Here is a 27573-nt window from a genome sequence, read left to right on the forward strand (position 1 = left end):
GTGGGCTGAAATGGTTTGTGGCAAATGCAAGGTGGTTATCTGTAGAAAGTATGGCTTCCGAAGTAGATGATTCTAATTTACAAACATTCGTATGCGTTAATCACTTAACGTATACGAAACGCTTTTTACTGTCCAGTTTAGCATTCAAAATGTTCAAGGGTTCCTCATACTTCTCAAAAACACTACAATGCTAAAATTGGCAACAGTAGCCTTATATCATAGGCAGGCCTGATATTTAGTCTCACTAACTGTTTTGTATGCTTGCCACATATTTGTAACGATGTGTATCTTTTGCACGGCACCGGTTGCAATGATGTAGTTAATTTACCATATTTAAAGTGCACACTGCACATGGAGCCATGGAGCGCGTGACATCCGTTCAACGAAACTGCCGCAAGCCATTAATAAGCTGAAAATCAACCATGACGCTGTTTGAACTTAATTTGTTGAGGAAATCGAACCATGTATTGCACTTTGACCGTTTGTTAGGACGTTTTTATATTAGCGCAAAAGCTATTTTCGGATGGTGAAAGTTCAAAGTTATACCAACGTTTGTGTGGGCTTTTATATAAGTTTACTAGTTCGTGAAGAGGTTTTAGTACATTTCTGTGAGCTAACATAGGTATTGTTAACTGGCACGAAGGGTGTGAATACAAATAAATACTTTTGAAGCCAATATATATATGTCAGAGAAATCTATGCACAATTGTCATCCTTTCTTAGCTTTTAATTGTATTTCAAACTACCGACCAATGTACCGTAGGGTTATCATACGACCTTAAATATGGCTTTTTCTGAATTGTGCGTTTATCTCCTTCAGTCGTGGTATATGTCAGTGTTGTAATGACTTAAATCAATGAGAGTTAACTTAAATGTTGTTTTGAAATGACTCGATTTTACTTAAGTATTTCACACAATATTTGACCTGGACAATAAAGATTTTGTTTTTAAACTATAAATAGTTTGTCCCAAATGCTGTTCGTAAAACAGTATGCTCTCTATGCTACGTTGTTGTTGTTTACAAATTGAAATATCGCTCAGGTAATGATAAGTTTACCCACTTAATTTTACAATATTTTTTTGATCCAAATTACTTGACTTGGATGTTGCGACAATCGCACATTTGTGTAAATTGTCGTTTTGTAAATAACTTAATTCGAACTTGTTATTTCAAATTAGCTTGTTTACAAAAATGGCGACTATAACTAAGGAAAACACCTAGCGACTTTCCTCCCAAACTCCCAAACACTGACTGACGAGGTTCTACTGACATTTCTTGTCGAAGTAGAGGCGTTCATCAATTCTAGGACCCTTGTTCCCATAACGTTTGATTTTTGAAATGATGAACCCTTGACACCTAACCATTCATTGTTGCTGCGCGCAAGCCCAAACCTTGCACCCGCAGTGACACAAAGACTAGATTGCTACACTCGAAAATCTTCTCTCTAATTTTTTTTTCAAATTTAGTTTCTATTTGATGAGTTTGGAAGACATTGGCAAAAAGAATACAATGTATAGAATTAATATCGCATTATTCATTTTTTTTCGTTGCACGTAAACTGTTGGGGTAGTATTATTATACAGAATGGTTTTTAGCGAGCTCAATAAAATAATAGTGATATATCAAATATCACTTAGATTAGAGCAGATCATTGTGAAATAAATAAGTGCTTTATGTGCTTTAAGCAATACATAAATGGTATTCATTTACGAACAGCATTTAATCGATGACAAGACGTTTTATATTATAAGATTTTTGTTAGCAAAAAACAACCTTGAAATGCCTTTTTCAGGGGTGGTCAACACGTTTATCACGATCGACCGGTCGATCACCACATTTCACCTCGTCGATCGCGTCGAATATGTGTAACGTCACTGTATAGCTGTCGCACACAAGCGGAACATTATATTGATCAATGTTGTCTGGACAATCCTAATAAAGCGTATTTTGACGCAACAAATTAACCTCCATCGCTGACTGGAAATGCAATTAACGCTCATAATGTTTTTTTAAGTATTTTTGTGAGTTTTTTACCGAACCAGTCGTCAAACATAATCAAACATAAGTTGGCTACACCTGGCCTATTTGAAGTAACGCTTAATATTTCTAACTAAAATCTAAAAAAAACATTTACAGTAGTATATCTTTGGTGTCAACAGCAACATAAAATTTAAAACTTTTTTCTTAACTATTCGAATTTATTGTAGTTTTTGTGGCGGTTACACCTTAAAACGGTACTGGCCAACGTTTTCTCACATCAAATTATTCTCGCTGTGCTTCTGTGACGTCATACACTTGTCGCGTGACATTCAGTTTATGTCGCGTGTCGCGACATTCAGTTTGTGTCGCGTGCCTATTGACAAATTCTACTTAATTGTCTAGAAGATCAATTTAAAATGTAAAGTTAGACCCATTTTCAATTGTCAAAAATGCCTATACGTGTACCCCTGCTGAACAATAGTTACAGTTGGTATATCGCAAATTCTTTAAGAATACAAATTGTAACAAATATTCAGCGGTTAAAATTTGGTTACGACTAAACACGCTTACCCACCCTGCTCTATATTATAGAATCTATGTTATAATCTTATATTTGAGACCACACAGAGGAGTGAGATAACGTAACTCATGAGTGTATTTAAACAATTGGTTGCATTTATTCAAAACTTGTGAGTATGTTAAATAAACGTGCACTACAATTGTGACATTCAAAATGGGCTATAGGTGTTGGGGACTATAGGTGAATTATTGTATTACTTGGTTGTTAGTTGTATGTCAACACATATACACAAGGTTTGTACCAATAAACGGACGATCAGCCAGAAAACAATCCTTCCCATTTGAAATATTTAAGCCATGAAACCACCAGTTATTTCAAGTGTCGCTCCATTAATGTAAGAGCTTTCATCGCTTGCCAGGAACAAACAAGCATTAGCAACTTCAACTGGCTTTCCAAAGCGCCTCATTGGAACCATTTCCTTCAAGAATTTCAGTCGGGATTCGTCAGCTTTACGTAGGAGTGGTGTGTCAATTAAACCAGGAGAGACAGAATTGCACCTTACACCGTATTTACCCACTTCAATGCACGTCGTCTTTGTAAATGCAACAACCCCGGCTTTACTAGAAGTGTAAGCCGCGCCATTTTCAAATCCCACCTTTGCCGCTATGCTGGCGATGTTAACGATACTTGCTCCTGCTACGGACTTGTTCTCAGCAAGCTTAAGTCGCCGGAGAAACGCCTTCGTAAAATTGAAGACGCCATTCAGGTTGACGTTCATTATTTGGTTAAACTGAGCCGTGGTCGTTTCGACGATCGGGGACATACGATCAATACCAGCGCAGTTAACTAAAACGTTGCAATTCACTCCGAAATGAGAGTTTGTCATTGACAAGGCATCTGACACAGAATTCTCTTCAATTACATTGCATTGCGCCATCGCCACTTTGCCTTGATATTTAGCATTCAGCTTCTCGTAGCTATCTTTGAGAGTTTCCTGGTTGCAATCCACCATCATTACTTTGGAACCTTCGTTCAGAAAGCGTTCGCAAATAGCTTCCCCGATGACCCCTGCGGCTCCAGTCACAATGGCCACTTTACCGTCTAACTTACCAATTTGCGCCATTTTAAACCTAAAATAAAAAACACTTAAAAAAATACAATCGAAAAAATGCCTTTCCATTTCTCTATAATACGTTGCTACAGTTGTAATACAGCTAATATCAACCACTAAGTGCTGAGACCTTGTTGACCATAAGTTGATCATAAGTAAATGAATTGTACAAACCATAAGTAAATGAATTGTACAAAATAACTCACATTTAAACCTGCCCTTAAAATCCTAAAAGCCAAAATCATCGTATTGCCGAAAAGCTGTGTAGTTTTAAAACCACAGCCTAAAAAGAGAAAAACTTGCTGATGCCCTTGACCATCATGGACGAGTGATTTAAGTTGAAAATGCACTATCTTCAATAAAAGCTTGGAGAGAGAGTCCGACCATTGCAAAAGGTGACGTTGCTATTTTATTCTGGCATTAAAATTCTATCCATCATTTTATAGAATTTTAATGTAACTCACCTTATCGTAATTCGTTTTAGACTAAACTGCTAAATATTTTATGGACAGGTTTATTTGTTCCTGTGATATTTGACTCTTCTTGCAACAAAGTTCCCAAGAAGTGCTAAACAGAAATCATGTTTTCTAAGCAGATAGGAATCCTACTTTGCGAGTGATGTAATTTGTAACTAGATTTCATAAATTGAAAACACTTTAGTCATACTTAATAATAACGCTGCTTCGATTGCTGTAACTGTTGCAACTTCCATCCTTATTTTTTGGTGCATATTAGGCGAAAATTCCTCAACTGCTGAATGCAGTGTTGCTTCGTGCATATGGCCTTGAGCTTGTGAGTTCGTGCATATGGCCTTATACTTGACAGTTCGTGCATCATTTGAATAACTGTCAACACACGAAGTCGTGAACGGTATTACGTCAAAACCAGAACATTTTTGTGAGTAAGTTATCGTGTCCAAAGGTCTTGCATCTCATTGCAGTTTTGACTATTAAGTTGCCATGAATCTTTGACCGAAAAAGTTTTAGTACAACAAAATGTGTATTCTGTCAAGGAAATGATAGGCTAAATCAGGGTGCTCCAATCCCAGGCCCGCAGGCCTCATGTTGGCTAGTGGTCGGTAATTTTTTTGAAAAAGTTAAAATTGTAACTAAAATCTTGATTTTTTGGCTTAAATACACAGGCCGCTTAAACAGTTTTGAACGACAGTTTAGAACTACAATAAATATGCTGTTGCTACCAGGCATAGTATATTTAAAACAGGGTCCTCTGGCAATATATATATATTGCCAGAGGAACCTGTTTTAAATAGTTTAGAACTACGCTTGAATATTGATTTTTCCCACATGTTGAATTTTATTTTAAAATGAATTCTTTAATTGTTATTTGTTTACACAGAATATTTATTTTGGTTTAATGATTTTGTAATGGCGACTTTCAACGCAATCGGCCACTTTATATGGCATCTTCTAAATTGGCCGGCTCCATTATTACGACCGTATTTTCGTGTCTTATATGAAGCGGCAAGGCGTGACGAAAAAGGGAGCCGGCAGCTTTACCATTTTAACTGGCCGATTTATGTTGAGCAAAACGAATTAAAGGCGCCGAAGCAAACGCAATCAGTTTGGTGCAGAATGAGCCGTAAGCAAACTAGAAAACCTTTTGTTCCAAACCTGTACTAGTTGTGTTTTGGCACAGATTTTATCTCTGTGATAAGTATGCTGCTTTTAAGGCTGCAAGTCATCTGTGAAGCTGCAAATTGAGGGAGTTTGTTTATTTATTGGCAAGGATTAGTGGCTAGAATGACATTAAAACAATAATGTATTCTTTATTTTAAAATTATTAACGAACATATCTTAGATACTTCTCTGTATATAAGTTTTTTTATGAACGACAGAATAATCAACCGGCGATGTCAAGACTAAATTCCGTGTTCACCTAATTTACAAGAAAAACAATTGCTGTTGGTACAGGATTTTTTGAGATAACATTTAGCGAACCTTTCCTTAAAAGTGTTTTTGGGGCCAGACCAAAATGTTGTGCAATTCATGAGGCCGCAGTTCAAGTCGGTTCTATCATTTCCAAACTTGAACAACTAGATTTTTTCCAGCTATTTTAAATTAGACCTGGAACTACCGAAATCTTTGAAACTAGAAATTATAGTAAAATCTCCACTTAATATATTATTTTTATTCAACTTACAATAATTTCAAGAAAATTGCATTTTCCTAAAAAAAAATAAAAAAAATTGTACACCAAGATTGACACAGATTTTAAAATGAAAATTCCACCTGGGTGTCGCTGATTGTGAAACAGAAAACGCCGCTGAACAAAGTGGCGTTTTGTTTCAAACAGGAAGTAGATTAAACCTACAATTAGAGAACACAAGCAATTCACAAATTAGAGTAGAATAGGATACTAGACAACTCGAATTATCTAAGTCGGACCAGCCTGTTGGCTGAAGAGATAAATAAGACCGGGAGAGAACAACTTATTTTTAATAGAAAGGGACATCAATTAAGCAAGCATGTGATACTTTTACACTATATTCCCCAAAGTAATTAAAGTTACTATATTTACCTTTATTTTCTTGCCGTTAACTTTCTTAATATATAGGCACACCCATCGCTTTAAATTTTGAAAAACTGTAGCATTTAGCCTACTTTTACGGCACTATACACGTGACCATTGTCCATTGACGTGTGACCGCCGCACCTAGCGAATTGCCTTTCCGCATTTGACAATTCATTCTACTTTATACGTCTTACTGATTAGCGGCTTGAATCACCGCTCTGTTTATCGCTGTATTTCTGAGATTTGTGAATATACTCTAAGAGCAACTATCTACTGAGTGGATTGTCTTTGCTTAGAGTACAAGAAGTTAAGGACAGGTATTCTAGCGGCCTGCTCCTTTGGAGTCGGATTAAGAACTTGTAAGAGACTTAGGCAGCCGTCGGCCCTCGTCTATAGGGTCAGCAGCCTTCTTATAGCTCCCTACAACCCCTCTACGCTTCAAAACCAATAGCTAAAAATAGTTTGAGGTAAAACACCACATTCATACGCAAACATAGGTTAGAAAGCCAAGCGATTAAAAAAGCTTGCCTTAGGACAGTTCAAGCAGCTTAGAACAAAATATGACCCTCAAAATATCTAATCTACTTTTTAATATAAACTACTAACAAATTCGCTTTATAGCCGGAAAAACAAAACGCGGAAAGAATACAATGTATATTTAACATCGTGTTTTTGCATTTATTTTCATTAAACATTAAATGTTAGGATCATATTAATATACAAAATAGTTTTTAGCGAATATAACAAAGTAGTAGTTATATATCAAATATAGCAAGTTGTTTGTAAACTTTCTTAACCGTCGTAACTTTCAAGCCGAGTATGCACCAGACACTTCCAATGTCGCTCCATTGATGTAAGAGCTTTTATCGCTTGCCAGGAACAAACAAGCATTAGCAACTTCAACTGGTTTTCCCATTCGTCCCATTGGAACCATTTGCCTCAAGGCTTCAAGCATCACCTTATCTGCACTTGGCAACATTGGGGTATCAATTGGACCTGGCAAGACAGCATTGCACCTAACACCAAACTTTCTGTCATGGAGTGTTCACGTGGTTCTCCTGCGAGAGGTTTCCCGCGGCCCCTGAGCCGCGTGCTCTAGTCACGTGTTTTATAATCATTGCTTGTGTTGTACGTTAATTGTATCGCAATGTAAATTACGCGACTACTCGCCTATAAATGCTCGTGCCCTTCTTGTGTTATCCCCATTCGAATTAAACCAGTTACTTACTTGGACTCTGTTTACTATTCTTGCAAGGCAAACAAAGGTTAGAAACACAACACTTTCCAACTCAATGCACGTCGTCTTTGTGAATGCGACCAGTCCAGCTTTAGAAGCAGCGTAGGCCGAAGCATTTTGATATCCCGTTTTAGCCGCGACACTTGATATTAACGATACTTGCTCCTGTCGTACCCTTGTTCTCATAGAGATCTAGTTGCTTAAGGAATTCTCTAGTAAAAAGGAAGGCGCCAATTAGGTTAACGTCCAAAAAACTGTTGAATGAAGCCAGGGTTGTTTCTACGATTGGGCTCAATTGAAAAATACCTGCGCAGTTGACCAGAACATTGCATTTCTGTCCAAAGTGAGAGTGTGCAGTTGAGAAAGCTTCTGGTGCCGACTTTTCTTTAGACACATCGCATTGAGTCATAGCTACCTTGTCTTTAAACTTTGCATAAACCTTTCATAGATTTCTTTAAGATTTTCTTGATTGTAATCCACCATCATGACTTTAGCACCTTCGGCTAGAAAGCGTTCGCAAATAGCTTCCCCGATGCCCCCTGCGGCTCCAGTAACAATGACCACTTTACCTTTTAACCTACCAACTTGCGCCATTATTAACCAAAAAAAGAAAACACTTAGAACTACAATCCAAATAAGTGCCTTTCCATTAAATCTATATAATATGTCGCTGCAGTTGTAATACTGAATCCCATCAAGCATTAACCAAAATCGCATTTCCGAAAAACCTTTGCAGAACAACTGATTTTACTGCCCTTTGGGCAAAACCGCAGCCGAACCACAGCCAAACACAGATTAAAACTTGCTGATGCCTTTATCTGTTATGCATGAGTGATTTAAGTTTAGAATAATTTGTATTTCAAAAGAGAATCCGACCTTTGCAAAATGGTGACGTTATGACGTTTTTGCTAGGCGCAGTTCATTGATATATAAGTGTTTTCAAAGATATATCATTTTACGGGTATTTCCAAAACTGTGAATTTTTACGTAATGTTTACAACCTTGCCGCTGTTTATGGAATTTTAATGTGACTCATTTTATCGTATTTGTTTCTAGACTATAAAAATATTTTATGCCCGGGTTTAAGAGTTACTGGGATATTTCAATCTTCGAGCAACAAAGGAGAAGCGCTTTAGAGTAATCGTTTTTCTAACTAGGTAAGAATTCTACTTAACGAGTGAAGGAGTTTGCAAGTGGAACCCATAGATTAACAAAATTTTAGTCATTCTTGATAAACGCTGTTGCTGTAACTGTTGCAACTGTTGCAACTGCTATAGCCTTTTTAGTGTATATCAGGCTAAATTTCCTAAACTTCTGAATACTGCGTTGCTTTTTGCATCTGCACTAAAACTGATCAGTTCGTGCGGCGTCATTGTGCATTTGAATAATTGTCGTCAAACCAAGTTGTGAAGGACATTACGCTAAAAAGTAAATATTTTGCAAGTAAGTTATCATTTCAAAGCTTCACTGCCCCTTGATCTCATTGCAGTTTTGACTATTAAGCTGCCGTGAATCTTCTGACTGGAAAAGTCTCATTACGACAAAATGTCTACTTTGTCAGGGAAATGATAGGCTAAATCAAGATGGTCCAAACCCAGGCCCGCTAGCTACATATGGCCTGCAACAGCATTGTTTGTGGCCCGCGAAGCACTGTTGAATTATTGTACGGCGTACCGTTAATGGTTTGATGTTTAATCAACGAAATATAAGGGACCAACGAACAGAAAGCATGTTCAAATTGTGTTTTTTTGATAACATTTTTCGGGGTGCACTATTAAATAAACCGATTGTCTGTCGCTTATCAAGTTCAGATCCAGGTGGCAGAAAGACGTGTCGTATACTATTTACAATGTGCTTGGCCTGTTTATGGGAATTGGTATGGTGCGTCTTTTTATTGTCAACACAACAGAGATAGTACGACCAATAAATTTAACTAACTTTTTTCCACACTTCAAAATAACTTGTTGGCAAAATTTATCCAGCTGCTGAAAAATATTTTTTCAGGCTTTCTTTGTGACTGTATAGGCCAGTGGTGGGTAATTTTTTTTTGTCGCGGCCAAAACTGCTTTTTCAAGAGCTATTGCAGGCCCACTACGTGAAACGAAAGACGTCACAAAAGTTACGTCATAAAACACTTAAATCGTAAAAAATCTGCGTTTAGTGCGAAAAGTTATAGTCTCATTTAATGAAATTTTACGACTAGAAGTCACACGGCAAAACATGCCATAGTATGCATATTGTCTTTAGGCTCACTTAAACGATTTAATAAAGTAGGCCTATAAGTCTTTGCGTGCTGCATAGCAAGGTTGCCCTATGATACAACACTGACAAAAATGAGAAAAAACACTATATCCAGGCCATTTAAAAAAATACAGTACAGTAAATGTACTGCTATCACGCGTTCCACAACTACATGAAAAAACAGAAATATTAGAAAATAGCTCATGGCCCACTAAACTTGCTCAAAACCTACATTTCCGCGGCCCACAGTTTGCCGACAATGCTGTGGGTTAATGCCCTTTCAGTCACATCCTACAGCTAACACATTTTATGCGCAAAACGATAGCACCTTTGTGATTTGACGACGGCGTAGATATCCAACACATCGTTAACTAAAATTTTAACAAGCGCTGCTGGCTGAAAAGATAAACGTTACTGCTAGAAACAAAACAATATTACAAAATGAAAAAGCTTGCCGTATAGGACAGCTTAAGCTGTTTAAAACAAAATATTACCCTCAAAGTATCTGATCTACGATTAACCTAAACAAATTTGCAGTAAAACCGGAAAAAAACTTAACGCGGAAATAATACAATGTATATTTAACATCGTATTTTTGTATTTATTTTCGTTGCACATAATTGTTGGCATGATATTAATATACAGAATAATTTTTAGCATTTATTAAAATAATAGTGATATATCAAAGATAGGAACGTGTTTGTAGAACTTAACCGTCGTAACCTTTAAGTTTAGCATCCACCAGCCACTTCCAATGTCGCTCCATTGATGTAAGAGCTTTCATCACTTGCCAGGAACAAACAAGCATTAGCAACTTCAACTGGCTTTCCAAAGCGCCCCATCGGAATCATTTGCCTTAAGGCTTCATGCTGATATCCGCCTTGAAGCATTGGAGTATCAATTACCCCTGGCATTACCGCATTGCACCTGACACCAAACTTTCCCACCTCAATGCACGTCGTCTTTGTGAATGCGACCAGTCCACCTTTAGAAGCAGCGTAAGCAGAAACACTTGGATATCCCGTTTTAGCCGCTAAACTTGAGATGTTAACGATACTTGCTCCTGTTGTATCCTTCTTCTCACAAAGATCAAGGTGCTGTAGAAACTCTCTTGTTAAAAGGAAGGGGCCAATTAAGTTGACGTCCAACACATGATCGAATAAAGCCAGGGTTGTTTCTATGATTGGGCTCACATGACAAATACCAGCGCAGTTGACCAGAATGTTGCATTTCTGTCCAAATTGAGAGTGTGCAGTTGAGAAAGCTTCTGGTGCCGCATTCTCTTTAGATACATCGCCTTCAATCATAGCAACGCTGTCTTTAAACTTTGCATGAAACCTTTCATAGATTTTTTTGAGATTTTCCAAATTGCAATCCACCATCATGACTTTGGAACCTTCGGTCAGAAAGCGTTCGCAAATAGCTTCCCCGATGCCACCTGCGGCTCCAGTGACAATCGCCACTTTACCGTTTAACCAACTTGCGCCATTCTAAATCTGAAACACAATACACGTGTTGTATGAAAAGAATGACAATACAAATATTTTACAGGTACTTCCAGAACGGTGAATTTTGCCTGGAATTCTATGTTTCGTTTAGAACGTTGCCGTTTTTCATAGCATTTTAATGCCACTAACCTTATCGTATTGCGTTTTAGACTAAACTTCTAAATATTTTAGGCCCAGGTTTATTTGTTCCTGTGATATTTGACTCTTCTTACAACAAAGTTTCCAAGAAGCGCAAAAATTTTTTTTTCAATGCAGATTTCATAATTTAAAAACACTTTAGTCATACTTTATGACAAAGCTGTTTCTATTGCTGTAATTGTTGTAACTTTTATACCTTTCAATTGCATATTAGGCTAAAATTCCAACTTCTGATTAACCTACTTTAACCTACCAATTTGCGCCATTTTAAATCTAAAATAAAAAACACTTGGAAAGAACTACAATCAAAAGTGCATTTCCACTTCTCCAGTTGTAATACAGCTAACATCAATCATTAAATGCTGAGACCTTGTTGATCATAAGTTGACCATAAGTAAATGAATTGTACAAACCATAAGTAAATGAATTGTACAAAATAACTTGCGACATTTAAACTTGCCCTTAAAGTCCTAAAATCCAAAATCGTTTTGCCGAAAAGTTATGTAGTTTTGAAACCACAGCCAAAAAAGAGAAAAACTTGCTGATGCCCTTGAATATGATGGACGGGTGACTTAAGTTGAAAATGCACTGTTTCAAAAAAAGCTTAGAGAGAGATTCCGACCATTGCAAAATGTGACGTTGCCATTTTATTCTGGCATTAAAATTCTATACATCATTTTATAGAATTTGAATGCAACTTACCTTATCGTATTACGTTTTAGACTAAACTTCTAAATATTTTAGGCCCAGGTTTATTTGTTCCTGTGATATTTGACTTTCTTACAACAAAGTTTCCAAGAAGCGAAAAAATTGTGTTTTCTAAGCAGATTTCACAAATGAAAACCATTTAGTCATACTTAATGACAACGCTGTTTCTATTGCTGTAACTATTGCAAGTCCCTTTTTAGTGCATATTATAGGCTAAAATTCCTTAACTGCTGCATGCTGCATTGCTTTTTACATCTTGCCTTAGACTAAACAGTTCGTACGGCGTCATTGTGCATTTCAATAATTGTCATCAAACAAAGTCGTGAACGACATTAAGCAAAAACGTGAACGCTTTGTCAACAAGTTATCATGTTAAAACGTAACTGCCATTGCCCTTGCATTGTAACGTCGGGTTGCTGCTGGACTTGAAGCTGTTGTTTTGTTTTAGAAAATGATTTATGAGGAATTTTAAATCGATTTGCAGTAGTGCAGTATATCACATATCGACAAGAACCCTTGCAGTACGCTACCCCACATTAACTAGTGGAGTGGTTTTTAATGTGAGGGCCACGAAGTCCTTCAGGTCAATCGTATTCGTTTGAGCAAGCATTTTCAAATTTCACCGTGGAGGCTATGTCACAACCTGTTCGACAATATATACAGATTTTTCTCTTGACTTAAGTCTGTAAAACTTCAAATTAGTTTTGTCTTTAGGCCTACTTCCTAACCCGATACGTTGACCTAAAGCAGGGCCGCATGCGGCCCTTCTCCATTTTTTGTGCGGCCCTTCACCTTCTTCCAGCTATTTTTCCCTAAATAAAGCTACGGGTGTGCACTATGTTGGGACTTTTGCTCTAACAGTTTCTTGTTTGAAGTGCGACGTAACCCATTGGCTATACGTCGCCACACTAATGCAGTTGAACTCAAATAGAAGCTTCTATTACAAAACAATTTTTATTCATAAAATTTTAATTATGCCTCGTTGTTAAGATAATGAATTATTTTGCAACAATGACACTTGTCTATTACAATCAAGGTATAACAGACTTTTGCCACGCATATTGAGTGAGATGTTACTTTAACAGCTGGTTTTGAATATAGCAGTTAAATAAATTGTACTGAGCTGATCCGTACGAGGACAGCTTCATTGGAATTGTAGGAAAAGTTATTTCCGAATCCACAAGTAGACAACACTGACAAACTGCCGTAGTTGCAGCCAAGTTTTGTCCAGTAAAAGCCGAAAATATAAATTAGTGTTTTTAGGATGTGCGGCCCTCCTGTAAGCATCACATTTCCTAATTGGCCCTTGTGGTGAAAAGGTTGCCCACCCCTGACTAAAAGGGTAGGTCGGAGTAATATTACGTCACATTATGAGTTAGATATACCCACCAACTACCAATTTTCCGGATATTTCCATCTGAAACGCTAAGTAGCCTTTTAAAGCCAATGCCAAGTAGGTGGGCTAAAACGGTCGGTGGCAAGTTCAAAGTGGTTATCTGTAGAAAGTATGGCTTCCGAAGTAGATGATTCTATTTACCAAAATTAACATGCGTAAATCACGTTAACGTATCTATACGAAACGGCTTTTTAATGTCCACCTTAAAATTCAAAATGTTCAATGGTTTCCCATACTTCTAAAAAACACTAAAATGCTAAAAGTGGAAACATTTTGGACTTATATCATGGACTAGCCTGATATTTAGTCTCACTAATTGTATTGTCTGCTTACCACATATTCGTAACGATGTGTATCTTTTGCACGGCACCGGTTGCAATTATGTAGGTAATTTACCATAATAACCCTACAACATGGAGCCATGCAGCGCATGACATCCGTTCAACGAAACTGCCGCAAGCCATTAATAAGCAGAAAACCAACCACCACCGCTGATTGAACTTAATTTGTGGAGGAAATCTAACCATGCACTTTGTCGGTTTGTTAGCACGTTTTTATATATCAGAAAAAACATTTTCACATCGTAAAAATGTTAAAATGAATACAAACCTAAGTTGAATCAATTACATTAACAGTTCAATTACAATTACTCCTTTCAACTCCCTTTCAAGTTTCAAATACATTACAATTACAATTTCATTGAAAACTGTAATTTATTACATGAATCCAATTTTCGGCATTGAAACTTCAATTTTCTCAATATCAATGTATCGAGCCAAAATTTTAGCAAATTACAATTACAATTTGAACCACACAGAATAAAAATATGTCAATTACATTACAATTACATTAAAACTGTAATTAACTACATCGATTACAATTACAAATTACAATTGATTCAACTCTGATACAGAGTTAGTCGAAAGTTCAAAGTGACACCTACTTTTGTAAGGGCTTTTATATAGGTTTACTAGTTCGAGTTTTTGTTACATTTCGGTCCGCTTACAAGTAGGTATTGTTAACTGGCATGAAGCTTGTGAACACAAATAAATACTTTTGAAAGCAATAATATAATTGTCAGCGAAATCTATGCACAATTCTCATCCTTTCCCAGCTATTCCTTATTGTATTTAAAACTCCACACTATAATGTAACGTAGGGTATTATAAAATCTCAACCAAAACTTTTTCTGAAATTGTGCGTTTTTCTGAGGTTGAATTGATATTTTGCAGCAAAGGACTTACCATTTGTGTTTCAGGTTTTAGTGTTTATAAGTAAATAATGTATTGTGCAAATGTTTTAAATATTGTATATTTAGGTTAATTGACCTGGACTGTCAAAGCGTGCAGCAGAAAATCCTACCACATTTCAAACTAGAAATACAGAGACAAAATTTATAAGCAATTAAAACATTTATTGTCTCATCTTAAAGTCAAAAGGTTACCATTTGATCTAATTATGTTTTAAAGATTTTATCCTATAGATGGCGCCCTAGAGTTAAATATTTTCAGAAAACATTATTTACTTATAAAAACCAAAACCTGAATCACAAATGGTAGGTCCTCTACTGCAAAGTTTCAATTCAACCTCTTGTCAGACTGCTACAGCTTTGGTACAGTGACAATTTGAAATGTGGTAGGTTTTTCTGGCGCACCCTGTGTAATGTATTTCATACATAATAAAAATAGAACGCGTAGTCGAGTCGCATACAAAGTTTGATACTCCTATCAAATCACTTTGTAAGTTTTCCACTATTTTTGTTGTTAATGCAACATTGAATAAGTAACATAAATGTGTTCCCGATCTATTTTTAAAACGATTAGAGGAAAAAAGAGTAAACCGGAAAGGGTTTTCTACCAATTTTTATAAACTTTCTTGTATAGTCAGGCGTTTTCTTTCCATCCTTATTCCATTTCCAGTGCAATAATCGCAATTCAAAAAGCAAGCCTTTAAGTACAAACGTATAGCAATTTTTTTGACAGACACCAATGAGGACAAATATAAGAAACTGGCCAAAGTAGAAATAGACACAATTGCCCCGAACAACAGACAAGAACAACCGAAGTAAGGGTAAAAATTCACGTTTCAACCATGATCGTATCAGCTTGAGTTGTACTTATATAAAAATATATTGCATAGACATATCGATATGTTTCAAAACAATAATGCAAGCTCAAACATGTGCAAAGTGAAATAAATAAATACAGACTTAACATGTATATGTGTGTGCACACAACGCAGGTATGTGGCAACAAAACGTTAAGTTTAGATATAAAACGAGCAAGAATAGGCGGAATTCAAATACTAAAAAGCGATGAAGATTGTTCGAATGTATCTTAAACGGCTTGACTGCAGGTCCAGAGTTTTGGCGGGGATAGACTGTTCCTGCAAAAATACAAAAATACGAAGTTATCGGATATCGGAGGTGATGTTTAATGTTTCACAGATGGTTATTTTATTGCAGGTCGAACATGCAATACATGTCACAAAAACAGTCGAAAAAAATCTTGTCTTATAGGTAATACATTGTTATGTTCTATGCATGGTGCGTAGTCGGACTTGGGACTTAGATCACGAAAAACAACCCGAGTGCAGAGTCCGACGCGCGCATCAGGATTACCAAATTTTTAAACCGATAAGGCAGAAAATTGTAAATTGTAAAGGTGGCATAGTATATAGCAACTAATATATAGAGACGTATTGTGGGTGGATGAATATTATAACACCCCTGTGAGTGGATTGCTGAGTATCCACCTTATTTCAGTTACGTAAGTGGGTGAAATATAGGCTGTAGGGTCGGAACCGGACCCTGGATCGCACATTTGGCCGGAGTTGGATTCATGATTCGGGTTTAATTTGTTGGCCGGTGTCGGACTCGGGAGTTGGACTCGGGTTATTTTTAACCGACTCCGCAGCCCCGGCTCTATTAAGTTCCTACCTTATAAAGCGAATCCACATCAGCTTCATCGATGCCACATCCAATCAACTCCAGCTGCCGTACATTGTGGGCACAAGTACGGAGGAAAGCGAGTACTTGCGATCCCAACTCTTTGTTACCTCTAAGGTTTAACTTGGTCATCTACAAAGGCAAAAAATAATGTCTAGTACAAAACGACATGACAATTTCATTGTGGGCGATAGATTTTTTTGTGTCCCTTATTGTTGCTATTTAAAAAGTCGACCCACCCCTTATTCCAGCGGCCGGCATATTTTTTGTCGCCGCCCAAAATTCTTTTTCAAGAGCTCATTGCAGGCCCACTACGTGAAACGAATGACGTCATAGAGTTACGTCATAAAGCACTTAATCTTAAAAAACCTTGCGAATAGTGCGAAAAGTCTACATAGTCTCATTTAATAAGCATTTCACTTTGTAGCGTTTATAAGTCATAAAGTCCCAGCATAAAACACTTAATCTGAAAAGATCTTGCATGTAGTGCAAAAAGTTTATAGTCTTATTTAATAGGCATTTACTATTGTAGCGTTTATAAGTCACACGGCGTAACATACCTTATAGTATGCATAAAAAAATATAGTTTTAAGAGTGTACATAGCACGGTTGATCGGTGACCTTATCATGAAAAAATAAGCAAAAGTAAAAAAAACCTTAGCCACGCCATTTTTAAAATACCCTAAATCGGATGTAATTGTACTGCTATCACGCGGCCCACAACTACATGACAAAACTGAAATATTAAAATTTAGCTAGTCAGCCACTAAAAATTACTCAAAGTCCCACATTAGGGGCGCGGCTCACAGTTTGCCAACCACTGCCTTATTCCAACAACACACACTTACAGGTCGATCCATTCGTGAAATGGCGTCGGTTAGAGGTTGCAGATCGGAACCAGAGATTTCGCAGTTCACCAATTCCAGATGCTTGATGTTGTGTACACTTGTTGCCAGGCAACTCAGAGCACGTGACTCAAACTTGTTGTGGCTCACGATCAATTTTTCCATCTGTGCGATTAATTGAATTTAATTTTCATAATTGACCTTTCCATGGAACCTCAAACAACTACAAATATACGACCAGCCAAATAAGATATATGTATTGTACTGTAAGTCTATACAACCAAAACCCGAGTGGGTAACGAGACGGGCTTTTTATAATAAAGTAATTTATGTTTCTAATCAGCCGGTCTTTTGAACTGAACAAAATATAAAATTAAAATAGTCACTGTTGGTATTCAGCAGGGGTGGTGTCCATGGACCCCTTAGCGGTCCACGAAAGCCTAATTGAAACGTTAGTGTGTATTTAAGAAGTAATTCTTTAAAAAAAGACTTTAATTAAAAATTAAACGCCTTTGCACTGAATATAGTTAGACTCGATTTCACTTTCACATTATTTAGACTGAAATCAGCAGATTTCTGAAGTTTATTTGTATTTTGACCTCAAAGTCATGTATGACGTCATCTCTGAAAATCTCATGCCTCCGGTGGTCCACGCAAAGAAAAAAAAAAGGGGTTGGCGTTAAATAAAAGAACCCCTGGTATACAGTGACGGGTAAATACACAAAAGCATCAAGCATTAGTTCAGTCACCGACTCTTGCCCCAAATTCCATCGCATGTGTTTCTATCTCACTGATATTAAAACGTTTAATGCACTCGTTATTCCGACAACACGCACTTACAGGTCGTTCCAGTCGGGATATGGCGTCGGTTACAGGTTGCAGATCGGATCCAGCGATTTTGCAGTTGCGCAACTCTAGCTGCTTGATGTTATGTACACTTGCTGCCAGGCAACACAAACCACGTGACTCCAACTTGTTTCCGTACAGGAGCAGCACTTCCATCTACAATGACAAGAAATGCGAATTGTTATGTGTTCACCGGCTACAAGTTTCCATAACTTACAAGGTGCTTTGTTTTAAACGCGAATAACAAGCTGTAGGCCTTTGTTCGTAGAACGAAAACACTGTTGCCTGTTTGACGCAAAATAATCCGTTGGATACTGCTGGGCTTTCACATGAAAAACGAATCAGGACAGCCAAACGAACATTTAGGCTAAATCTAATGTATTTTTATATAGATCCAACCAGATCTGGAGAAAAAGCGTTGTCTTTTATGCAATTTAAGAACGGAAACTTTTGGTGTTTTTCTGACTTACAGTGTAGGCTCACGCCATGTTTACACAGAGGAGTAAATTTCCGAAAAAAATGTTTGCAGCAAAATCAATTGCATCCATTATATATGTATTTATTGCCTTTTCTTCTTTGAATAGGCCCTAAAGCAGGGTTTCCCAAACTTATTGGGACCACGGACCACTATTCGTGAATCTGTTTTTTCGCGGACCGCAATACAAATAACAAAAATAAAAAAATACTTATTTAAAACACTGACAACATCGGTGGGACGGATAGTATTGCTTCTTTCTGCATATTTTTTTAATTCTCGGAGGTGTTTATGAAAGGCAAACTCGTAAGTCAGAGTCCACGGAAAGTCTGGACCTGTATTTTTCCGAATGGCGATAAGAATATATATTATTACGTCATAGAATACGAGAATTTTTCGTAACCAGCCTTTTGACTACAACGAAGATGCAGCAAGTAAGATTTGCGATACTGGATAGCAGAAGCTTTCGAAATTATTAGGTTGTAAAAAACTGCTGCAATTATTATTTTTTTTTGCTGCAATTATTTTTTGGGTACGTACTGTACAACGTATATGTGTGACTTTTTAATTTCTTGTCATATGGCCACGGACCACCTGTGCAGTCGTCGCGGACCACCGATGGTCCGCGGGCCACAGTTTGGGAAACCCGGCCCTAAAGTTTAGGAAAATAAAGCCGCAAGGTAAACAATAGATCACAAAACGAATTTTGAAAGTAAACTTACAGGTCGATCTATTTGTGATATGGCATCGGTTAACGGTTCAAGATTTGATCCAGAAATGTCGCAGAATCTTAAAACCAGCTGGTTGATGCTGCGTACACTTGTTGCCAGGCAACTCACCTCACGTGACCCCAACTTGTCTACTCTAAGTTTTTCCATCTAAAGCATAAATAGGTGTTGGTAGGTTAACTTTACCTAAAAAACCTAATGAAAAAGTCAAATGGCGCGGTGTAAGATTCAAACGGAAACAAATGATTTACACCGAAAAATTCTTATCGGCAATTTTTCAGTTTAATAATTTCATTGAGCTTTATTTTATTTTTTTTTTAGTTTCAATATTATTTTTAGCTTAAAAATTTAATTCGGACTTTTAAAAGTATGGATCATCGTTGTCCTGGTGAACAAAAGGATGGCTGGTTTAGCTAATACGGATTAGCTATCGCCTTGAGTTTATGTTTGTTACTTTAGGTGTAAGAGGTGGTAATTTGCAATCGAATTTTAACATTAAGGATTTGTAAAATTTCATTTTAAAACAAAAAATTAATCAAAAGCTTTCTGAGTTTACAGTCAAAGAACAATCCAAATACAGTTACCTATTTGTTATAATTCTGATATGTAAATCAATTTCTAATGGAAAATGTGAAATAGTAAACACGATATTAACCGAAACGGCTTTAAATAATAGCAAGCATAAAAAACTAGTAAGGGTTAGTGATCATAACGATACGTTCATGTTAATTGTTGCACGAAAGTTAACTTACAGGTGTTTCTCTGCGTGCGATTGCTTCAGTAAGAACTTCGAAACCGGATAGGTCACCCGTGTTGTCTAACCCTAGGCGGTTTATCTTATGAACGCAGGTGGACAAGGCAGTGAAGTCACGTGATCCAGTTGTCTTCAAGCACGCTTCATCCATCTACAAACCAAGAACAAGGCTTTATAATACAGGGGTGCGAATTGATCTATTTTTCGTCGTTTGATTAGATTAAGTGGTATATTAAAGCCGAAAAAATAAAAGTTTGATAAAAAGTTTACAAACCTTATTGCAGGTTTTCGCAACTGTTCCCATCAGCACTTCTAAACCATTGCCTGTAAATGTAACTGAGGAGGCATTAATGACCATTTTTCTGTCAGTTCCGTGAAGCACATGGCAGAGACTTGACACTTCACTGGGAAGAAGTGTTCCACTTTTCATTTGAATCTCTTCAGGAAGGAACTCGGCAACTGACGCTTTATATCTTTATCATTTAGTTCCTGTGCCAAACTGCAGAGCCTAAACATTTTGGAGGTGAAACTCTTACCATCGTTTAACAAAAGTTGAGATCCAAGCAAATCAAACAGACCTTTTAGCAAATGTTTTTTGCTGGCAACATCAGTGGTAGAGATTTTAAAAATAGGCTTTAGCTTACGGTGGAGTTTTGTATTTAGCAACCCGAAAAGAAACCGAAGAACCATTTCCCAAGTAGAGCTTTCCATTTTTTGTAGCAGCCCAGAAAACAAGCTTAAGTCTGTTTCGAAAAAGAGTTTAAGTGCTGTGAAAAACTCTTGCCATAGAAGATGAATAAAGAAGAATACTTTTCCCCCTCCAGTATACGAAGGTTGAGGTCGCTGGATAAAACTTGCATGTTGAGAAAGTCCTCCAATCCTTCAGCATCAAGTCCGACTTCATCAAAGTCTTCTTCGTCGAATGTGATCTGATCATTGAGCATTCCGCTTAAAGCCAAGCCTGAAAGTTTGCTCAAAATGCCGAGATCTTCTTTGAACTTAGGCGAGTGAATACAGTCAGACAAAAAAGAGGCAAACACATCTGTCAGTGTGAAAGTGCCATCGTTAGTGCCATGCTTTATGATGTAAGGTGCGACGGTTTTGGCAAATATAGGAAGAAAGCACATCGCTTTAGCGGCTGGGTTTTGACTAAGTGATTTTGTGACCTTCTCATAATCTTCTTGCTTTGGGCAAATTTGTCGGAAATACAAATTTTGAGAGTTTTCGTTAAAACCGATTACCTTGACTACAAAGTGGGGCTTGCAATTAGGATGTAGCTTAAGAAATGCTCCCGGTCGTGAAGTAAGCAGCTTGTGAGCATTGGCAAGAATGTCGCCACGGAGTAGGTTTTGTAGAATGACAACCGGCGTTGCGCGATCGTACAATCCGATCACTGGAGCATCCAAGTCAAGATCCTTGAACCTAGGTTCGTCCAAACCATCCAGGAAGATAAACAGCTTGTTGGATTTGGAAAGCCTTTCCAGAATTTGATTATCTATTTCCTTTGTGTGTTTCCAGTTTGGGTCGGATGACAGAAATTCCAGTACACCTATTTGTTTGTTAAGATCCATTTTCTTCAAGTATTTGAAAAGTAAATAGCCTCTTTCATCTGCTGGTAGTCTTTTTGCAACCTCCTTTAGTGTCTGTAAACTAGCTGTAGTTTTCCCAATTCCAGCTATTCCAGTCATACCGACCACGTTGCCATGTCTCTCCACGTAATCGTCACATGCTGCCTTATTGCTAAATTCCCTGCTTTCGGCTTCATTGATTGCTTCGTGTTTTGCAGCAGTAAATAATTGTTGAACTTCGAGCATGATGAGGTTCACTTCGTTGTAAAGGCGAGTAAGTCCTTCGACACCAAACTCCTCCAATGGTGCTTGCGAATCCCGAACGATGTCAAGGGGAACTGAGTTTCTTGGTAGAGTCCCGACGACCTTATCAGCTGTTGTCTGAACCTTTTCCTGCCATGAGACCGCTGAAAACGTAAAGGATTTTGCGTTTAAGTTGAATACTGCTGCTGAATAGTACGTATTTGTCTTAAGTCGACTGTTTCTTTTAACACACATATCGGATTTAAAGAACAGTTAGTATTTGATTTGCTATTAAAACAGTAAAGTTTGTATGTGTTGATGGAGCCCTACAAAGGAAGAAATATTATATAAAGTGGAGCGCGGTAAATTTCACAGACTCTCTGCGAATACCAAAGAAATGCCTGCAGCAAAACTCTTGATTTCCATAACTGTTTGTATTCTTTTTAGTTAATATGTTTGAGAGTGGCATAGAAAACCAACATATATGGCGTTGCAAAGTGACGTCAAAGCGTGACGTTCTGATACAAGTAAATTTTAGAAAATCCTGTTTCCAGTCGAACACATGCGCAAATTAACAACTGAACTTGAAAAGATATAGATTTTAAGTAAAGGTAAAAATAGATTCTAAATACAAGTAAATGGTAACATATAGCGTTTGCAAGAAGCTCGAAACAATTTTTTTTTGTAGCAAAACGTTGAATTGTGAAGGAGACGGGACGCATTGACCACACCATCTATATCATTACCATACTAGATAATAGCATATTTGACGTAGATGAGGAAAAATAAGTTGTGAATGACATTAACGCCCCATCTGTAGGTTACAGAAACACGCAAATAGTTCGAACTTTCGCCATAGAGGTGGTGCGTACAATATAATGGCCGTGAAGCGCGAAAAATATATATTATGGCCGTAAAGCTCGTAAAGCGCGAAAAAAGTATTACCGTAGCTTAAATTTAATAAAGAGTTTTGTGAGAGCAAACCAAAAGCCATCACAGACTCATCGCATCTGTCGATCAATAATGCAAGCAAGGCAGGCTAGAAAACAACTAGCCTGTATAGTGAGGTTCGAACCCACGACCTCTGGCCATGTCGCTCTATAGCAGTGATTCCCAATTTTTTTAGCTAGCGGCACACTAAAAAATCTTAACTATTTCGCGGCACACTTTTAACAGAACAACAATAGAGTCATTATGCAATCGCCCTTAACACACGACAAACTACATGTAAATGTCTCAAAATTATTAATTTGTAATGCATATTTATGTCTGAAATGCTTGCTTGTATGACTATTTGTAACAGAGATAACTTATTTTCTAAAATTGCCAGAAATTTCGCGGCACAATTGACAATCTATCGAGGCACACTAGTGCGCCGCGGCACACAGTTTGGGAATCACTGAACTATAGTATACCAACTGAACTTAAAGCAGCTTCAAAAGGGCTAGCTCACAGTTGATAACGCACATATGTGTGTGACATGTTTTTATTAGGCGACTTAGTTTAACTTTGCGTTCTACCCAGGTCTATTTGTGTAAACGATCCAGCGGTTATCATATAAAAAATTCTACCAACCACTATCAGATGTGGGAACGGTTGAATCATGGGCCAACTGTCCCGGTTGGATGGTGTGGGAATTGATAATGTTTCCGTGAAGGTGATGAATGGGACCGTGGTGCTGTTGTATGTCACCAATCTGCATATTCAAATGCTCAACGTTGATTGGTTGGTTGATTTCTGGTGGATTCTGAGCTGCATTCTCGCCCTGTGGTAACAAAACGTGCATTTGGTAAATTAAAGTACATTCGGGATTATGGATTTCCGATACTTGATCTTCTATTCCGATACCGATACCCGATATTTTCGACAAAAATTATCGTAATCCGATACCTAATGACGTCATTTCTATGGCCCACTAAGCAAAATAGATGAATTGGAAACATTCAAAAGCCCTTTTGTAGGTTATTATTTTTTAGGTTATGAGGGCTAAAGAGTTTAGTTACCTCGATTTATTAGCTTACTATAATTTTTGATAAATTTATCTTTCAAGGTTAAATCGCCGCGTTGAAAGGTAAATCATGGCTAAAGTACATGCATTAATTTGGTTTCGGATCGCCATCGAGTATCGGACGAGTACCGATTCCATCACTTGGGGGTTATAGGTATCGGCTCCGGTCCGATATGTATCGGACATATCTATACTCGTGATATTGCATTTACAAAAAGACGAAATACATAGAAATGAGTAAGCTAGTTACGGTCAGTGATAATGCTGTGTTAGCATGTTAAAGCCAGCCACATTTTGTTTAGCCGAAAGGAATTCAATGAACTGTTTGTGGACACGGCATTTGCCGCCCAAGACTATCCTGTGGTGAAATTCGAGCTGACGACCTCGTCCGTTCTGTTTTCGTCGTTACATGGAGTGAGCTACGTATGCTCATTGATACAACAAAAGTCGCCTGTAACTACTACATCCTTATCTAGTTTTAAAACATTTTAACGATTCGAGCAACACTAAATTATAGCCTTGATATCTACTTTAGTGTTAAAATATTATTATTGCAAGTTTTACTAAAACTTCGTTGATTTACAGATTTATAATATAACCAGGGCGTCATGGACCCACAGCCATTAGAAAATAAAGGCTTTTGTCGGAATGGCGTTCTATCGTAGTTCAAAGGGCTTTTCAGCAGCATAACTAACTAAAAAACTTGTTAGAATCAAATGTGTAATAGCAATAAAACTAAAAAACTTCCAAAAATACCCATTTGTAACATAACAGTGCATGACTATCGAGCGAGTGAATTAAAGAGGAGAAAAGCATTATTTACATTCCCCGATGGACGTTGCCTATGCTACCTTACACCGTTTAATAATAAGCAAGGTTTACCCCAAAATTATATTTTTGTGCCAAATTTTGCTGCCCAAACTGAATATGTTTCGAATCCTTCTTAAATTAATGTATGTTTAGCCACTCCTTACAAAATGCCAGCTATACCTGAATTATCTCCCAACTTCCAGCTGCTTTCACACATCTATAACATTTTTGGGTACACTATGCACCGAACTGTAATGTAACTTGATAATGAATTTCAAAGCCACAAAAGGTCGAGTAGATCGACAAAGCTTGATCAAGACATTTGGATACGAACTTGTATCATACGAACTACGAACTTGACATTAATTAAACGTGATGCAAGTTCTTATCGCCATGTCTTAATCGAAATCAAATTTTGAATGAGATATTTAGGTGGCACTATATAAAGACAAATTGTTGTGTGTTCTCGATATTGTTCTACTTGATTTTCTACTTTGATCTGATGAAGCATGGTTGTGCGAAAGCTTGTCGAGAATTCAATAAAATTTGTCTTTATATAGCGCCACCTGATTATCCTATTATCAAGATATAACGTCTTTGCAATGTGTTTTTTTACATCGAGCAACACCTACAGTCTCCCAAAAAGACTTACTTGATGTCGGTTTAAGGGGTCGGCCATTTCGTTGTTGCTGCTTTGCTGGCAATTCGATAAACAGTTATAACAAGCTTTAACTTTTCTGTAAAATGAAATACACTATCAGGTTAGATGAGAAACGTTACTTAATTAAAAATTTGCTCAAAAACTATTGCTGAAAAGCCATGTTCGCGGCCTAAAGTATAAAGCACGGATAGGTCGAAAAGAACTGTGGACCAAACTCAGGTCAACGTGAGCACTTACTGCCGACCAGAATGACGCTTTATACGGATCGGCGCCAATACTTATATCAGCCATTCATTTAAACTAAAGTTCCGTCGTTATATGAACACGATGACTTTTGTTGTATGTTAATTATGTTCTTTTTAATATTTTTGATATCGTGGACTATTTTTGGCAAGGGCTGAACATCTGGGCACAAAGGCGCCACGTTGTCTCTTTTGCAACCTGAAACGAATCAAAGGTTGCTGCTATGTTACGGGTTACAAAAAGCTCAATCTGTTTTCTTCAGCTTTAATAACATAGGGTTGGTTCGGAAAACGCATGGGCGACTAATTTTGCACTTGGATAAACTGCTATTTGGTTTGTAATACTAGAAATTTATCGAAGTGCATATTGTGGGAAAAAATGAATTTAAACGCCATTAATTGTAAGAACTGGGATATGTTATTTTTTTAAACCATCCAATCCAGTTTTTATTCAAAGCCGTTTTTCCGATGATATGAAGTTTTTTGAGTGAAGTAGCTACCATAAAGCAGTCAGGTTTTTAGGAATAAAGATTTTTTCTTTCGGTGTTTTAAAGAATATAACAGTTTTGTAAAAAATAATAGGATTTTTGACAAAGTTTGGGTATAAGAAACATTGTTAAATTTAAATTTAGATTTTGTAAACCTCTACAAAAGCTAACCACTAAATACTTATATTTCACAACATGTAAAGGGTAAATTTAATCGATCATTGCTTAAAATGCTTGTTCCTGTTTTGACCAACACAGTAAACACAGCGACTGTGTTTTTTCAATCAACAACTAGAAAGTGTTGGACAAGGAACGAGCTGGAACGTGACTCTTCACAATGACTGGGGCTAAATATACGACACGCTGTCTCGGCGTCCTTGGAACCCGAAACTATTCAACGGCGGTTGTTTTTATTTTGAAGGTTTTTGTTGTTGGATACGCAACCGTATGTCCCCAGCAGTTCTCTTTATTTTGGCTGAATCGCTATTGAGAAGCTGTTTTAATGCCCTTGCTAAATTTGTGCACCGCAGCCGACGATATCGCCCGAAAAAACCGAAATAATTTTTAATTAGGTATAGTAAGAATATCAAAGCCCATACAGAAGTAGGTATAATTTTGATGTTAAAATTTAACAACAAAATGTTTAAAACATTCAAAATGATACCCACTTCTGTATGGGCTTTGATATTGTTATTACGCTTTACTACAACCTCCAACCAATATGCTCCAAACTTTTGAATTACATTATTCACTGTTGTAAACGTTTCAAACACGAAACTGTTGTTAATGAAATCATATTTTTGTTTTTTTAAATGAGCTAAAATTACTTACTGCCTACCTCCGGACGCGGTTCAGTGTCCCCTTTTGGCATTAGTTGCTGAATATTTAAAAAAACAATGTTCTGAGTTGCTTTTCCCGTAATCCAATCGTAAGACAGGATGCTAAGCAGGGCCCAAGATTTTCGGCGTAACAGTCATACGAATTACAAATACACTAATAGATTTCGCGTGAGCAAGGAACATCACAAGCATTTTGCTATTCGACTACCTTTTCGCATAATGTCGGCCACTATAGTATAAATATATTTAAATAATTCTTAGTTGTCGTAATTGCCGTGTTTTATATTGCGAATAAACAATGGAAATTGGCTGTACAACAAATTTTTGACAATTGGCTAAATAACAAATTTAGTGTTTTTGTGAGGCTTATGTGCCATTTCTTATTAGGTCACTTGCCACATTTGGCACGCGTGCCGCGTGCTAGACAACCCTGGCTTGGTGTTATTATGTAGTGGTGGGCCGCGTGATAGCTGTACATTTCTTACACTTAATTTTAAAAGTTCGTGTTGCTAATAATTTTTATATGGTCTAGGCATGGTTAAGATCCACGTGCCAAATGTGGTCCTGAGAGCATGTCGAACTAAATATTTTGCCAACTTTAATGGTTCGCGTGTATACTTTTCGTTTTGTGATATGTTTTACATTATGGTATGTCAGTGCTTTGGGCATCAAACGTCGTGTAATAATTCACGTCAAAAACAAATATCTTGAATCCACCAGTTTTTTCGTAGTGGTTTTACATAGCGG

General features: G+C 37.2%; 2 protein-coding genes and 1 pseudogene across 3 annotated transcripts; all 3 read right to left on the reverse strand.

Annotated features, from left to right (window-relative positions):
- Positions 1-2720: 2720 nt before the first annotated feature.
- Positions 2721-3606, reverse strand: LOC146137459 ((3R)-3-hydroxyacyl-CoA dehydrogenase-like). The gene has a single exon (XM_083394265.1). It carries the CDS (start codon positions 3514-3516, stop codon positions 2851-2853), a length of 666 nt encoding a protein of 221 aa, XP_083250391.1. The 5' UTR covers positions 3517-3606; the 3' UTR covers positions 2721-2850.
- A 6747-nt stretch (positions 3607-10353) lies between these two features.
- LOC146137460 ((3R)-3-hydroxyacyl-CoA dehydrogenase-like) lies at positions 10354-11004 on the reverse strand. Its single transcript, XM_083394350.1, has one exon. The coding sequence runs from the start codon at positions 11002-11004 to the stop codon at positions 10354-10356; it is 651 nt and encodes a 216-aa protein (XP_083250476.1).
- A 3313-nt stretch (positions 11005-14317) lies between these two features.
- LOC146137461 (NACHT, LRR and PYD domains-containing protein 13-like) lies at positions 14318-25275 on the reverse strand (annotated as a pseudogene). The gene is made up of 8 exons (XR_014501443.1): positions 25249-25275; positions 23354-23543; positions 20396-21942; positions 20207-20303; positions 19966-19975; positions 17168-17329; positions 16311-16451; positions 14318-15757 (listed from the first exon to the last, which is right to left on the reverse strand). The product of XR_014501443.1 is annotated as an NACHT, LRR and PYD domains-containing protein 13-like (transcript).
- Between the last annotated feature and the right edge of the window lie 2298 nt (positions 25276-27573).

Source organism: Ascidiella aspersa, chromosome 7 (genome assembly GCF_963924565.1).
Source record: "Ascidiella aspersa chromosome 7, kaAscAspe10.2, whole genome shotgun sequence".
Lineage (NCBI taxonomy): Eukaryota > Metazoa > Chordata > Ascidiacea > Phlebobranchia > Ascidiidae > Ascidiella > Ascidiella aspersa.